This window comes from Girardinichthys multiradiatus, chromosome 13 (assembly GCF_021462225.1).
Source record: "Girardinichthys multiradiatus isolate DD_20200921_A chromosome 13, DD_fGirMul_XY1, whole genome shotgun sequence".
Lineage (NCBI taxonomy): Eukaryota > Metazoa > Chordata > Actinopteri > Cyprinodontiformes > Goodeidae > Girardinichthys > Girardinichthys multiradiatus.
This window is the reverse complement of record NC_061806.1, coordinates 32621464-32635380: the sequence shown is the minus strand read 5'-3', so window position 1 is coordinate 32635380 and position 13917 is coordinate 32621464. Positions and strand designations below refer to the sequence as shown.

Genomic DNA, 13917 nt, shown 5'->3' with positions numbered 1-13917 from the left:
ATGGCAATCAATAACAAACTGCCTCATTAGCTGCTTGCTTTATAGCTGCAGAGGATATTTAGATGCATTGGTAAAAAACTCACATGTTTTAGGTTTATGTTTACCTAATTGTGACTTTTATGGCTCATTTTTGATGGTTTTATGTTTAAATGTTAATTTGAGACAATTATTTACTATTTGTAATAGTTTTAATAATTTTGTTTCTGTTGTCATTGTTTATTTTGCATCTCTTCATAGCTGTTTTTGATACATTTAGACATCTTTTTTTCTGTGCATGTCTGTTTGAAGTCATTTTTTAAATTGTAGTAAAGTCTTATTTCTCTACCATTGTTTATGGGTTTTGAGCTCTCTAATCTCCTAACAGCTGAAATGCATCACATATTTTCATCTAATATTCTACAGTTTTTTCATCGCTTTAAATTATATCCCTTTTAAATTTCTTGGGATTTTTTCAGTGGGATAAACTGTAAGTGATTTTGGATCCCTCACACTGTTTGGTATTTGCCTGTTGGCTGAAGGGTTAGGGTTAGGGTCCATTATCTGAACAACCAAACTTGGTGAACTGGGTCGGTTTCCTGCTGCCACCTTGTGGTTTTAACTGGAACTGTCTTTGCTCTTGCCTCTTTTTCTCCTGAAAAGCCTTGTTTCTGTAGAGAGCTTTATGTAGATTTTGTAAAAGTTTTATAAACCCCTTCTTGTCTTTATGCTTCTGATGGTTAAACAGTTCTTTTGGTCTCGGTGTAAACGTATTCCTATGGTTTTGGTGTTGATCCAGATGTAATAGTCTTGTAAAACTGATTGTGGTTTGATTTGGCTCGCAGTGAATCTTCTCTGGTTACAAACTTGGATGAAGTTGTTGCTGCTTTTTATTATAAAAGTCTCTAAGTAAATATGATTCACAATCATAAATCATACTTCAGGATTTAAAATGAATAAAGGTCATTTCTGATTCCTAACAAACACCCAATCGAACAAGAGTTTTCCACAAGCACGCAAGATTAAAGTTCCTTTAATCAGGAGATAATGGAGAAGATCCATCTAAAGATTCTCTTCCTTCTCCTCCATCCCACAGCAGCCTGAACAGCGTGAACAGCAGTGACTCTCGCTCCAGTGGCTCACACTGCCATTCCCCCACCTCCCATTTCCGTTACCGCGCCTCCTCGTCCTCCTCGGTGATGCCCCAGCAGACGCCGGCCCGCCTCTCTTCGGTCTCCTCCCATGACTCCGGCTTCATCTCGCAGGACGCCTACCACTCCAAATCCCCTTCACCGATGCCTCCAGACAGCTTGCAGGTAATGGTTGCTGGTTGGTACTTCCCAGCTGTGAAACACAATGGTGGTTGGAATAGCTTTAAACATCTCCTTATGAGGGGGTGTATGCTACTTCCATCCTCTGTGTTTGTAGCATCAAGCATGAGCTTGTGTTTACTGAGTCATAACAGCAGTGTGGACACAAGGAAAAGCAGTGTAACAGTAACTTGAGTCACATGATTGCAGCGTCTTTTAAAACCAACAGAGGACATCTCAGCATCACAGGCCAAACGTTTCCCATATCTTTTCCAGATAGCCACACCTGTGCAGTGTTCATGTTTTCTAGGTAATGCTACCAGACTTTTAAAAAGCGGTCAAACTTTTTTCTTCATATTATAATTAAGTTAAATGCAATTCATTTCAGAGAACCATCTATTGATGAGCAGAGGGCAGTCAGATTTCCACATTTTCTTGCCACTGAAAGTGCTACTTTTAAGAACAGGTCTTGGAATTCAGACAGATTTGTTAAAAGGGGACAAATCATGCTTTTAAATCCTTCCTTTTCACACTTAAATCATTTAGTTGTGGTCTATATAAAGTGGAACTGAACTCCTTGTTATTGTTGCTCCACAGGCTCCTCTTTTATCTGTTCTGAGGTGCGTCTGAGAGCAACTCGTTTTGGTGCCGTCTCTTTAAATGCTACTCAGGCACTTCACACCCCGCCCCCCTCCAGGTCAAAGAGCGTTCCACTCAATCACCTTCGGCCATTTTTGTAGTTTGATAACAGAGATACAATTATCTAGCTGCACAGAAACGAGACAAAAACGGCAAAAACAATGCAAAGCTGTTTATGTAATAATACTATTCAGTACGCTTAGGTCCTCAAGTAGCTAAAAGCAGTACTAACATAAGCAGAAGGCACGATGCTGCTGCTGTCAACACAGTTTCCAGGACGTCATATCAATATACAATAAATTAATGTCTAAAATAAAGTTTGTTGTAATTTTAGTGTTATTTTCAGCTTATTGCTTTGCTGTGTCCGTCGTTTCCATAGACAGAAGGAACCGACCCCTTAATCAGATGAAGTCTTTCAGCAAATCCTTCTTGAGACTGGCGGAGGTTGCTAAGGAACTCGTCCTTGAAGTGCTTCGCACAGACAAAGAGGAATTTCTCCACTGATGTGGGAACATTTCCATGAAAATTTCAATTTAAAAAGGCACTTGGGAAAGGTTCTGATGCTGGGGGAAAGTGTAATGAATTGTGCAAAGCAAATACTGTAATGTAACAGGTCAAAAAACGTAACAGATAGAGAAAATTGAACAGACTGAAAAATAGGACCCAAACAGAATATAAAGATATCTACGCAGCAGCTGGAGAGACTTTAAATTAAACTTTTCTGCACTCCTACAGACTTTAAATACAAAGCAAAATGCATTTAAGGGCTAAAAAAGTGGATTTTGTGTTATATGTCCCCTTTTAATGATATTCATATTTCCCAACAAAAAGAACTCTACTGGGATGGTGGTTCCTGGGATTTGGATTATTGTATCACCGAAGACAAACCAAAAGGGTCTGACCTTTGTACAAAGCCAGGTACAGTGTAGGAATGAACTCACTTCTACATCACACCTAAAACACAATTTGGGTTCAGATCTATGGATTTTTTTTGAGGGGTGAGATATAATTTGTTTATAATTATATTTATAATGTACTAATCTGAAGAGGGCATTGATAGTGTCTGATAGATTGTCCAGGCGTAAATCTGACCGTAACCATTCCTCAATTGTGATATTGAAGTCCAACTCCAAGCTGTCTCTGGACCTGTATAAACCCATTTTTGGACCATTGTGCAACAGAAAAGAGTACATTTTAGAAATAAACCTATGAGTATTTCCCATGAATTAGTTTTCCCACATCCGTAAACCTATTTCAGCACTAAGGCTAGTTCTAAAAAAAAGGCTCTCAAACTGAAGGTAACAAAAGGACAGGTTATATTTCCTCTTCAACTGTTGAAAATTCATTAAAATCCTGTTTCACAACAGTCCTCTGGGTGTAGAATTCAACCTCAACATGTTGACAAGTCTTAGTTCAGCCTCTATCTGAATGTCTTTGTTTTTTTCTGAATTGATGTCATTAAAAAAAAAAGTCATCTGCTGCAGGGATCATACTAATGCTTTCAACCTGTCTGCAGATGCCTACCTAAAAATAATTTGGCAAATATTGTTGCAGTGCAACCTGGAAGCAAAGCAAAAGCCACATAGGAAGATGGCAATATAAAAATCTATGTTTAGGTGTGTATGCTAGAATCAGTCAATTTGGAGGTCATTAAAAAGATAACATAGTAAATATTATTGTTATAAATCAGAATCAGCTTTATTGCCAAGTTCGTACATACAAACAAGGAATTTGACTCCGGTACACTTTGCTCTTTTGTTCTGTTTTGCATTACAGAATATACAAATTTACAATGTACAATATACACATCAGTCAGTCAGTCAGTCATTTTCTACCGCTTATTCCAAAGTGGATCGCGGGGGAGCTGGTGCCTATCTCCAGCAGTCTATGGGCGAGAGGCAGGGTACACCCTGGACAGATCGCCAGTCCATCACAGGGCAACACACAAACAACCATGCACACACTCATTCATACACCTAAGGTCAATTTAGAGTGACCAATTAACCTAACAGGCATGTCTTTGGACTGTGGGAGGAAGCCGGAGTACCCGGTGAGAACCCACGCATGCATGGGGAGAACATGCAAACTCCATGCAGAAAGACCCCAGGCCGGGAATCGAACCCAGGACCTTCTTGCTGCAAGGCAACAGTGCTACCAACTGCGCCAAAAAAGGTGCATTTGCAACATCTGTACGCTGTTGTTCTGTACTCTATTGAATGTTCATCAGAGAAACGGCCTGGGGGAAGAAACTGTCTCTGTGGCGGCTGGTTTTAGTAAACAGTGCTCTGTAGCGACGGCCTGAAGGTAAAACTCTGAACAGTTTGTGTGCAGGGTGTGTGGGGTCTGCAGAGATTTTAGCAGCTCTTTTCCTGACCCTAGACCTGTATAAGTCCTGGATGGAGGGAAGGTCAGCCCTGATGATTCTCTCTGCAGTCCTGATTATTCGTTGCAGTCTGGACCTGTCCTGTTTTGTGGATGAGCCAAACCACACTGAGATGGATGAAGACAGGACAGACTGAATGATGGCAGTGTAGAAGATGACCAGCAGCTCCTGTGGAAGGTTGAACTTCTTGAGTTGCCTCAGGAAGTACAGTCGCTGCTGGGCCTTCTTTTGAACAGTGTCTATGTGTGAAGACCTTCTCAGGTCCTCAGAGACGGTGGTTCCTAAGAACCTGAAGTGGTCCACAGCCGATACAGTGTTGTTGAGGATGGTGAGGGGGGGTGTATGGGGGTGGTGTTCTCCGAAAGTCCACCACCATTTCCACAGTCTTGAGTGGGTTCAGTTCCAGGTACTTCTGACAGCACCAGTGTACCAGCCAATCCACCTGCTGTCTGTATGCAGACTCATCACTGTCCTGGATCAGTCCAATGACAGTGGTGTCATCTGCAAACTTAAGGAGTTTCACGGACAAGTCCGATGAGGTGCAGTCATTTATGTACAGGGAGAAGAGGAGTGGGGATAGAACACACCCCTGGGGGGCACCAGTACTTATTGATCTGGATCGGGAGAAGATGCTCCCCAGTCTCACCTGCTGCGGTCGGTCTGTCAGGAAGCTGTTGATCCACTGACAGGTGGAGGCTGGGATGTTGAGCTGGTTGAGCTTCTGGTGGAGGATGTCTGGTATGATGGTATTGAAGGCCGAGCTGAAGTCTACAAACAGGATCCTGGCGTACGTTCCTGTGTGGTCGAGGTGTTGCAGGATAAAGTGTAAACCTAAGTTAACAGCATCATCTGCCGACCTGTTTGCTCGGTAAGCAAATTGCAGGGGGTCCAGCAGGGGGCCTGTGATGTCTTTCAGGTGCTTCAACACCAGCCGCTCAAAGGATTTCATGACCACAGACGTCAGGGCTACAAGCCTGTAGTCATTTAATCCTAGGATGGTGGGTTTCTTGGGAACCGGGATGATGGTGGATCGTTTGAGGCAAATTTAATGTGGCCCGTTTTCATTAACCGCCTTTCATTTAAGCGTCTCCATTTTTACCACTTCAGTTTTATCATGCGTTCACAGTGTAATTTTTGTTAGTTCGGTAGATCGAAACACGGCAGCAGCCTTGGTGTGACAATGGAGTTTTGTAGTGCGTAACCCACAATTTCCCATGATTCATTGCGAGTCGAAGCAGATTGGTCAAGCTTGGGCAGCAATGGCGGACGATGGTGGCAAGAATTGTGAATAAAAATGTAAATAATATGCTTTCTGTGACCCCAAATAAACTTTTAAGATATTTTTACTACTGAAAATGCCTGCGAATGGCTATGGATGACAAGTACTCCACTGTACTCCACTCCAAATTGACGGATTCTAATTTTCACAGAGGAAATATTAACCACGTTGGCTTTTACGGCACTCAATTTTACCATGTTACCAAGTATTTCACACCTTCAATTAATTTCAATCTAATTTTTGTTGCTTTGACTTTTAAGAAAATGTTTTCAAGAAAATAGTTACCTGCATAAACCTATCTATGATCAGAGTAACATTTGTAAAGTTTAAAACGACTGGAACTCTTAACAAATGAAGTTGGACCCACTTTTATTCTGCCAACAACGGAGGTAAAAAGAAAATTCCAAGGCTCACTGCTAGAGAACTGCAGCAAAGAGGGCATCTCGTCTCATAACAATTACTTATCTTTAGCTTTGTGTTCATTTAAAGAAATTCATGGCTTCCTGTCTCTGTTCACCTCATGACATGCCTGTTTTGTTCAAACATGTCTGCATTTACTTCTTTTGTCAAAGTATCAGTACATCTTTGCTTCTTAAAAACAAAGGTTTTAGCAGTTAATAAAAAAAAAAAAAAAGAAGGGAGAACCTCGCTAATCAAGGCTTGCACTTTACCATCTTCTGCTTCATCTCATTAAATTTCTGTGCTGCTGGCTCTCTGACTTTTCTGCTGTCACGTGATTGTCATTAAGATTTGCTTCGTGTTTTTCTGTTTTGTTTCTACGTCTCTTGTATGCAAACTGTTGGTTTTTGGTGTGCTTTGCTTTGCTGCAGTTGTGTGTCTCTGCTTTGTTCTCTCAGTCTGTCAATGAGGAGGCCTCCTCTTCCTCCCCCTCACATCCTGAGCCCAGCTCCGGGCAACAACAGGTGAACATATACACGTGGAAACACATGCTGGTTTATTGTTATACCTACACTGTTGGAAGATATATCAGTGAACTCTGACTTAGGGAAAGAAACTGCTCTATTAAGGTTGACCCACACACTCAGAACACCTTCATATATATTTTTTTTTTCCATCTTCCCCATGTCTTCATACCAAATGATCATTAATTTTGCACTTGTGTTTCTGCCTCCCCTTCACCGGCTCACCTTCCAGTTGCTAAACGGCTTTGACCATCACGCTGCCCTCTGTCTGCACGGAGCGGTGCTGCAGGGCCTGGAAACCCACATCCACCCTTCATACCTCACCTATTCCTCTTCCTCCACCACCACCTCCCCCATCTCCTCGCCCTCCTATCAGTATGTTTCTCCCACCTGGGCGTGGTCTCGTTCGGGTTTCAGCCAATCGGGAGAGCTCTCGCCTCCCGGCCCATTGGTGATTGGAGTGATCCCCTCATCCAAAGTCCCATCCTGGAAGGTTTGATCCACATTCCTCCATGATTTCCTTCCTTTTTCCTTTGTTTTTTCCTCGTTTCATCTCTGCTCCTTTCTTTTGATTTTGTGTCCCGTTCTTTGTTTATACCTTTGCCTAGAGTTCAGATTTTTCACCTTGAACTTTATCAAGCAACAGACAACCTCTTTATTGAAAAAAAATATATATAGTGGAAACATACAAGATACACAAAACAGAAACAGCTTATTTCTGCCGCTGATTAGATCATTTTGCACAGTCGAGCATTGCCTTACACTCAACAGAGAAACCATTTCCTTTTTAATCAAGGAAATATCAAAATATTAACTACACCCAATAACACAGAACTGAGTTCCCACATCTGTTATAAAATAATGACAATGGTTGTTGTTTTGGACTTTCTTGCTATGTAGGACTGGGCCAAACCAGGTCCTTACGACCAGCCGATGGTTAACACTCTGAGGCGGAGCAAGGACAGGAGAGAAACTACAGATCCCAGCAGCCACCAGGGCTCTGATGTTACCACACCAGCTGATGAGTCACAGGGGATTCAAGGAAACCACACTGTGATGTCTCCAAAAGTCAGTTTAAGAAAAACAATAATTTACAGAGGGAAGATTTAAAACCCAAAGGACCAAATCTTGATGATCTTTTACTGCAACTGACAGGGGGACAAGGAGGTCCACGAGGAGCTGGCCAGAGCGCTGGCTCGGGGCCTCCAGCTGGACATCCATGGCTCCAGCAGGGACTCACTGCAGGGGTCCAGCGGTTATAGCAGCCAGACCAACACACCCTGCTGCTCAGAGGACACCATCCTATCACAAGGTAAAGGCATTCTCACTACTGTCAGGCAGCTTCTCCGTTCAAATACTACAGTGACGCATGGGAGATTTTTTTCCTATGAATTTATTTACATTTAGTCATGTTACTACAATCTTCAATGTTTTAATATTTTATTTTGTAGAACAACACATTTATTGTAGAGCGGAAGGAGAGTTTAACAGGTTTTTCTCCTAGGATTTTTATTTATTAAGCTCCATCCATCCTTACAGAAACTCTGACCAGCTTTCCTTTCCCTGCTGAACAAAAGGCTTCCCACAGCATGATGCTGCCACTGCCATGTTTAACTGTTGGGATGGTGTGTTCAGTGTGATGTTCAGTCACTCAGACCATTTTGCTTTTAAGTTCAATTTTGCTCTCATTTGATGTTTGTCGTCCCCTCCGGCGTGGCTCGCGGCAAACTTGTGGATTTATTTTGGCTTCCTTTCAACCTTCTTGCTACTCTTCCATACATACATTTCTGAAGAGTACAATAAATAGTTGTCATGCAGTCTACAGATTCTCCCACCTAAACTGTGGATCTCTGCACCTCATCCTGTTACCAGGGACCTCTTGCCTGCTTCTCTGATTAATGTTCTCTTTGCCTGGCTTCTCAGTTTCGGTGGAGGACCCTGGTAGTCCTGCAGTTGTGCCATACTCTTTCCATTTTCAGATGAATTGAACAGTGCTCCATGAGATGTTCATACTTGGGATATTGTTTTATAACCTAATTCTGGTTTAACCTTCTCCACAACTTTATCCCTGACCTATCCTTGGTCACCATGATGCTGTTTGTTCACTAAACCTCTGAGTTATTCACAGAACAGCTGGATTTAAACTGAGACTAATTGAATAAAAAAAATGTTATTAAATGACATTGCATAGAATTTTATTTAGAGTTAACAGTTGAAAAAGGGCTGAATACAAATGTCCATCACACTTTTCAGATATTTTGAGTAAAAAAAAATGTTTGAATATTTTTTCCTTCCACTATAAAATTCCGGGCTACTTTGTGTTGATCCAGCACATAAAGTATGTTGAAGTGTGTAGTGGTAGTGTCACACAATGTGAAAACGTCTAAGGGATATCAGTAATTTTGCAAGGCTCTATTAAATAAACATAAATACTTAAGTATAAAGGGTTAGGGTGTTATTAGTGAGAAAAGTTTTATTTAAAAGTCATTACTCACCTTGACACAGTTACCTAAAGTTTCTTTGCTCTCCACAGTGTCGGACTGTGACTACTACTCAGTCGGTGCTGATCAGGAGGGCGAGCATCAGTCAGACTTTGATAAGTCTTCAACCATCCCCAGGAACAGTGACATCACTCAGTCCTACCGCCGCATGTTTCAGTCCAAGCGCCCAGCTTCCACTGCCGGCCTGCCGTCTAATCACTCGGCCACCATCACCCCGGGGGTGGCTACAATTCGACGGACTCCATCATCCAAACCCAACTTGCGCCGACCCTCCGGGGGCCTAAGCTTGGGCCCCATTCCCATCAAGCCGCCTATGATCCCAGTCAAAACCCCCACTGTGCCTGAACATCCTGGTTTCTCAAGCAGAGCAGAAGAGGGTAATACACTACGATCCCCACTAAGCCCCCCAACCACCCCATTGTCACCTGGCAGCAGTGGACCGCTGTCACCAAAGTCTGTTGCCTGGGGAAACCAGCAGCTGGACGAAGGATTGGATCCTCCTACCCCACCGCTGCAGCCTGGCGGTCGGCTGTCAGAGTGGGAACGCCGGCCTCTCCCTGAACTCCTGGAGGAGACAGAGTACTGCGAGGTGGAGGACTTCCTGGTGGCTATCAGACAAGGTGTTAAACTCAAGAAGACTACGTCCAATGACCGGTCAGCTCCAATTATTCACTGAGACCACACATTGTCACTTTCAGATTATTCTCTTGAAACGAGTAAACAGCTATATTGAGTGGGAGGTATGACCTGAAATGGTGCCAAAATACTTGTAAGTTGCCCTGAGACCGATTGAGGATCAGTTTTAGAGTGTAAGGAATTAACTGCAACAAGAAACTTTGAAAATTGCCACCTTGGATGTGTCTGCTTTCCTGCACATCGTTTCAGAAAGAAGACAATTAGTTAAAAATCAAAGGAAAGTTGGCCTTTTTTGCCATTGTACACGTCAGGGTGCGCCATAAAACAAGCGTTCAAACTGAGAACTCATGCATTGATTCTAAATTAGGGAAGATTTATTTAGAATTAAGCAGGAGGTCCACTTTAATAGACTTAGTTGCATTTGACCAGTGAAGTCTCTTGTAGGGGATTACTACATTGGTCACTGACCCGAGATTTTTCCCTCAGGGCAACTTCAAGGTGTAAAAGGAAAGAAAACTAATTACTTGTGGACTTTGAGTGCGTTAAAGTTATTCTGGTGGGACAGAAGGCGAGAATGAAATGGAAAGACGGGATGATTTAGTAGATAGACTCTGAGCAACTGAGCAATTTCAAAAGATTGACTGATTCTGTGTATGTAAATATTCAATTAGTTTGTCACATGCTCATTTCACATCCTCAGTGTCACCCATTTTCAACTTACTGTGCCAAAAGACCTAAAATAATTTCTATGTACCTTAAACGAAACCATTTTTGTGTAATAGGAGAAGGTGTTTAAGACAGAAATACACTTCTGCAGAAATGGAGCATTTGTACACAGTAGATTGCCCTGCATGTTGTTTAGCAGCCTTTAAAAGTCCCAGCTGTGGATTACAGTTTAGTAAATCTGCTTTACTGTGCAAACAAACCCATGCCTGTAAACTGAAAATTAAAAAAAACAAACTCTTTAGGTACTGTTAAATATTTCTTTTTTGTAATCTAGGTTTGACTATTATTTTACAGATTAGTTTTCTGTAAAGCACTTTGAATAATTCAAACAAATTTTAAAAACTACAAAAGTTAGTAATGAATAATTGCAAACTTTAAACCTATATGTGCCAACGTTACTGTATGTGTTAGCATACATAGCCCTACTAGAGGCTGTTGCTGCAGTTTCTGTGTTACTGCCTTCCTCTGGTAACTGGAGTAAAATGTATTGGTCTGTTGTGGTGAAGCCTTTGTGCTGATATTAGCTGGCGCTGGTGTAACTGGTAGTGGAAAATATTTTAGTAGCGACATTATTAAGTCAGACTTAGAAACGTGCTTCAGTAAGCAGAGTTTTTAATGCACAAGATATTTGAATCAGATATTCTGGGGACAATCATTAAAAAAGATTTCATTGACACAATGTCATTTTAGTTCAGTTTTAACCTTGGTAAAAATGTGCTGAAAGTTTTTAAAAAACATTAATGTAAAAAAATCTAACTTAGATTTTTTTATTTGCATTCACCGAGTGGAGGGAACAAAACTCACATTAGGAATAAATAATTTCAAAAATTACCACTGTCACAATTATTGGAACAACTAAAAATTATTTTAAAAAGAGATATAACACTGGTATTTTTTTAAATGTATACTTTCCTTTTTTTTTTTTTTACTTTGATCACTCACCTTCTGTTTCCAACGGATATAAAAGGACTGAACAGAGGCTCATTTCTCTTAGCCTCTCTTCAAAAAAGGGAAGATGGGATAAAATGCCTTTGTGGTAAGGTGAGGTAATGACTGCTGAGCTTAAGCCAGAAAAGGGTTACATGAAAACAGCTACTTCCATCACTTCGCCCATCTCTACAGTCAGAGCAATAAATAAAAGGTAGGAAACTGGAACTGTGACGAGGCAGGGCAAGGACTCAAATTTAACGTGCCAACATGCACGGTGAGGAGGATTTCAAAAAAAAAAAAAGGTAGAGAACATTTGGTTCACACAGTCTCCACACCAAGTGGTATTTTTAAGGCTTTATTGCACATTTCTACCAGGGGTGCCACACATCGGAGGGTACTGCAGTTGATCTTTAAAGGACAATCTTTATCGGCTTTCTAATTAGCTTACCTCCAACATGACACAATGGTTAAATAAATTATGACTTAAAATATTGTTTTTAAAGAAGGAATTCGGTGTCTCGCCCCATTTCTCTCCTCTCTGACAGTAAGCTTCTACTAGACATAAAAAATCTAAAAGGTTTTGTTAGCATTAGTGTGTAAATTGCAATTGTGTTGCCAAAAATGCTATTAATGTGGCATCTTCACACATTGAAATTATTTATTCTTTTAAATATATACACTGTATATCCATTTGTTTCTAAATTACCAGCTGTGCTTTCACAGTATATAAAATCTGGAAAAATATTTACGCGTGGTTATTCATGCCTTTTCTTTTTTTTTTTTTAAGTCAGTTTTCCACTACAACTTCCCCCTTCAGTTAGTGTCACTCTAAAGACCCCATTTACTATTCCACCGTGTAATGTTCCACATGAATCATAGACTGTCATATTTCCTGTGAATGCCGTGTCTGAGAACTGAGGCCCGTCCCGTTTCCCACCACAGGTTTACAAAAACAGTCGTGTAGCTGATGCGACAAGCGTATGAAGCTGACCGTTTGAGCCTGTGACGACCAACAGTGGGCGATTTCCACAGTGAGGATTAGACGAGTGTCAGGAACTACATTCTGTTGAATCTCTAAAATACTATCTGCGCTGTTCCTCGTGTGTTCAGACATGTTATTTAAAGACAAACTCGAGTTGGATCTACAACCACCTTTGTTCTGTGCTCTGCGTGTTTACATGCCATTTCTGTCAGTGTCTCCTTTAAACCCTTTAACACTTGGCCTTTGACACAAGCTGTCAAGTTTTTTTTGTTTTACAGTATATGCTAAATAATCCTTTGAATTTATTTTTTGTATGCTTTTCTTACTTCAGGTGCTCTTTTGTAAAGCTTTGCAAGCACTCCAGTGATAAATTGTTCCGGCTGGTTATTTTTAACCTGTTCGTTTCAGAAAAATTGGAACATTTTTTCCCCCTGTATAACTAAGACTTATTCTGAATTTATTACAGCCTTAATTGAGGGCTACATGCGGTACTTTGGTATTTTTGGAGAGTCATTGAACAGAATTAGAACATATCAGTCACTGTGACTAAAACGTTCAAACTGAAACACAAACGCAGTGACTGGGAAACGTTGATAATGATCAATCTGGGGTTCAAAGGTGGGGTGAGTCTAAGGAGATTGATACTAACCAAAAATGATTTGATAATATCCTCAGATTTCTTAAAAATCTTGTTTAACAAACATTTTAGTTTAAACTTTCTAACTTATTTATAATCTACAAATTGATTTAACCACAATGATAGAAATCTGACACCAAAAGGAAAATGTTCTTAACAAAAAGGTTGTTATAAGTAAATCAGGAAAGTAAACCTTATTTTAAGACCTGCTAACAGAAGTTACACCAGTGTTTTATAAAGACTAAACTCCGACCCTAATTCAAACACCCACCTCCAAACAGGTTAAACTAAAATTACCAAATAATGCTAATAACAGCTTATGGTTTTCTTTTCCCCCTTTGGCAAGTTTTAATTTCTATTTCCGAGTTTCCCCACCTCTAGTTGATTTGTCACCTGAATGTAATTTTTTTTTATCGTTAACTTGATGAATAAATTCCCCACAGGCCTTTAACACAATAAAGAGTAAATAAACCTGGGTATGTTGTGTCATTTGTTTGGAAAAATAAACCAATTAACTTTTTTCTTTTCAAAGTTCATGACACTAATATTTAAAACGTTAACTTCTGTTTATTTTGATCATTTTGGCTTACAGCTTATGAAAACCCAAAATTCATTTACAGAGAAAATTAGAATATTACATAACACCAGTTTATTAACACAAATGTTATGATCCAGACTGCAGTAACGGACACACACAAAAAAAAGTGATTGCTAAAGAAGCTAGCTGTTCACACAAACATTTGGAAAGCTGAGTGGAAGAAAAAAGTGTGATAGAAAAAAAGTGCACAGGCAACAGGGATAATGGTGGGGAACTCCAGTCAAAGGCCATGGAGACGTACAGTGGGAAGCGTCCAGTCGGTGAGGATTTGGGAAGCCAGTCCAGAAGGACGTTTTTATGTTCGTTTCCTCATGCTAACTAGCTTTATGGAGATGCTGATTTTGTGACTGTGGCATCACTATGATCGACTGGCCAGAAAACTGTCCCGACCTAAACA

General features: G+C 40.6%; 1 protein-coding gene across 9 annotated transcripts in view; it reads left to right on the top strand.

Annotated features, from left to right (window-relative positions):
- Window positions 1–13399, top strand: part of LOC124879985 (protein MTSS 1-like) — an 83407-nt gene extending 70008 nt beyond the window's left edge. For 2 of the 9 annotated variants that reach the window (XM_047384870.1, XM_047384868.1), the window contains 6 exons: window positions 1076–1292; window positions 6445–6510; window positions 6743–7003; window positions 7411–7578; window positions 7666–7822; window positions 9044–13399. In XM_047384870.1, coding sequence (XP_047240826.1) covers window positions 1076–1292; window positions 6445–6510; window positions 6743–7003; window positions 7411–7578; window positions 7666–7822; window positions 9044–9687 — 1513 coding nt within the window. In that variant the 3' untranslated portion in view covers window positions 9688–13399. Of the gene's footprint in view, window positions 1–1072; window positions 1293–6444; window positions 6511–6742; window positions 7004–7410; window positions 7579–7665; window positions 7823–9043 lie in introns of all 9 variants that reach the window. The other 7 variants (XM_047384869.1, XM_047384867.1, XM_047384874.1 and 4 more) reach the window with 5 other exon arrangements.
- Window positions 13400–13917: the final 518 nt, after the last annotated feature.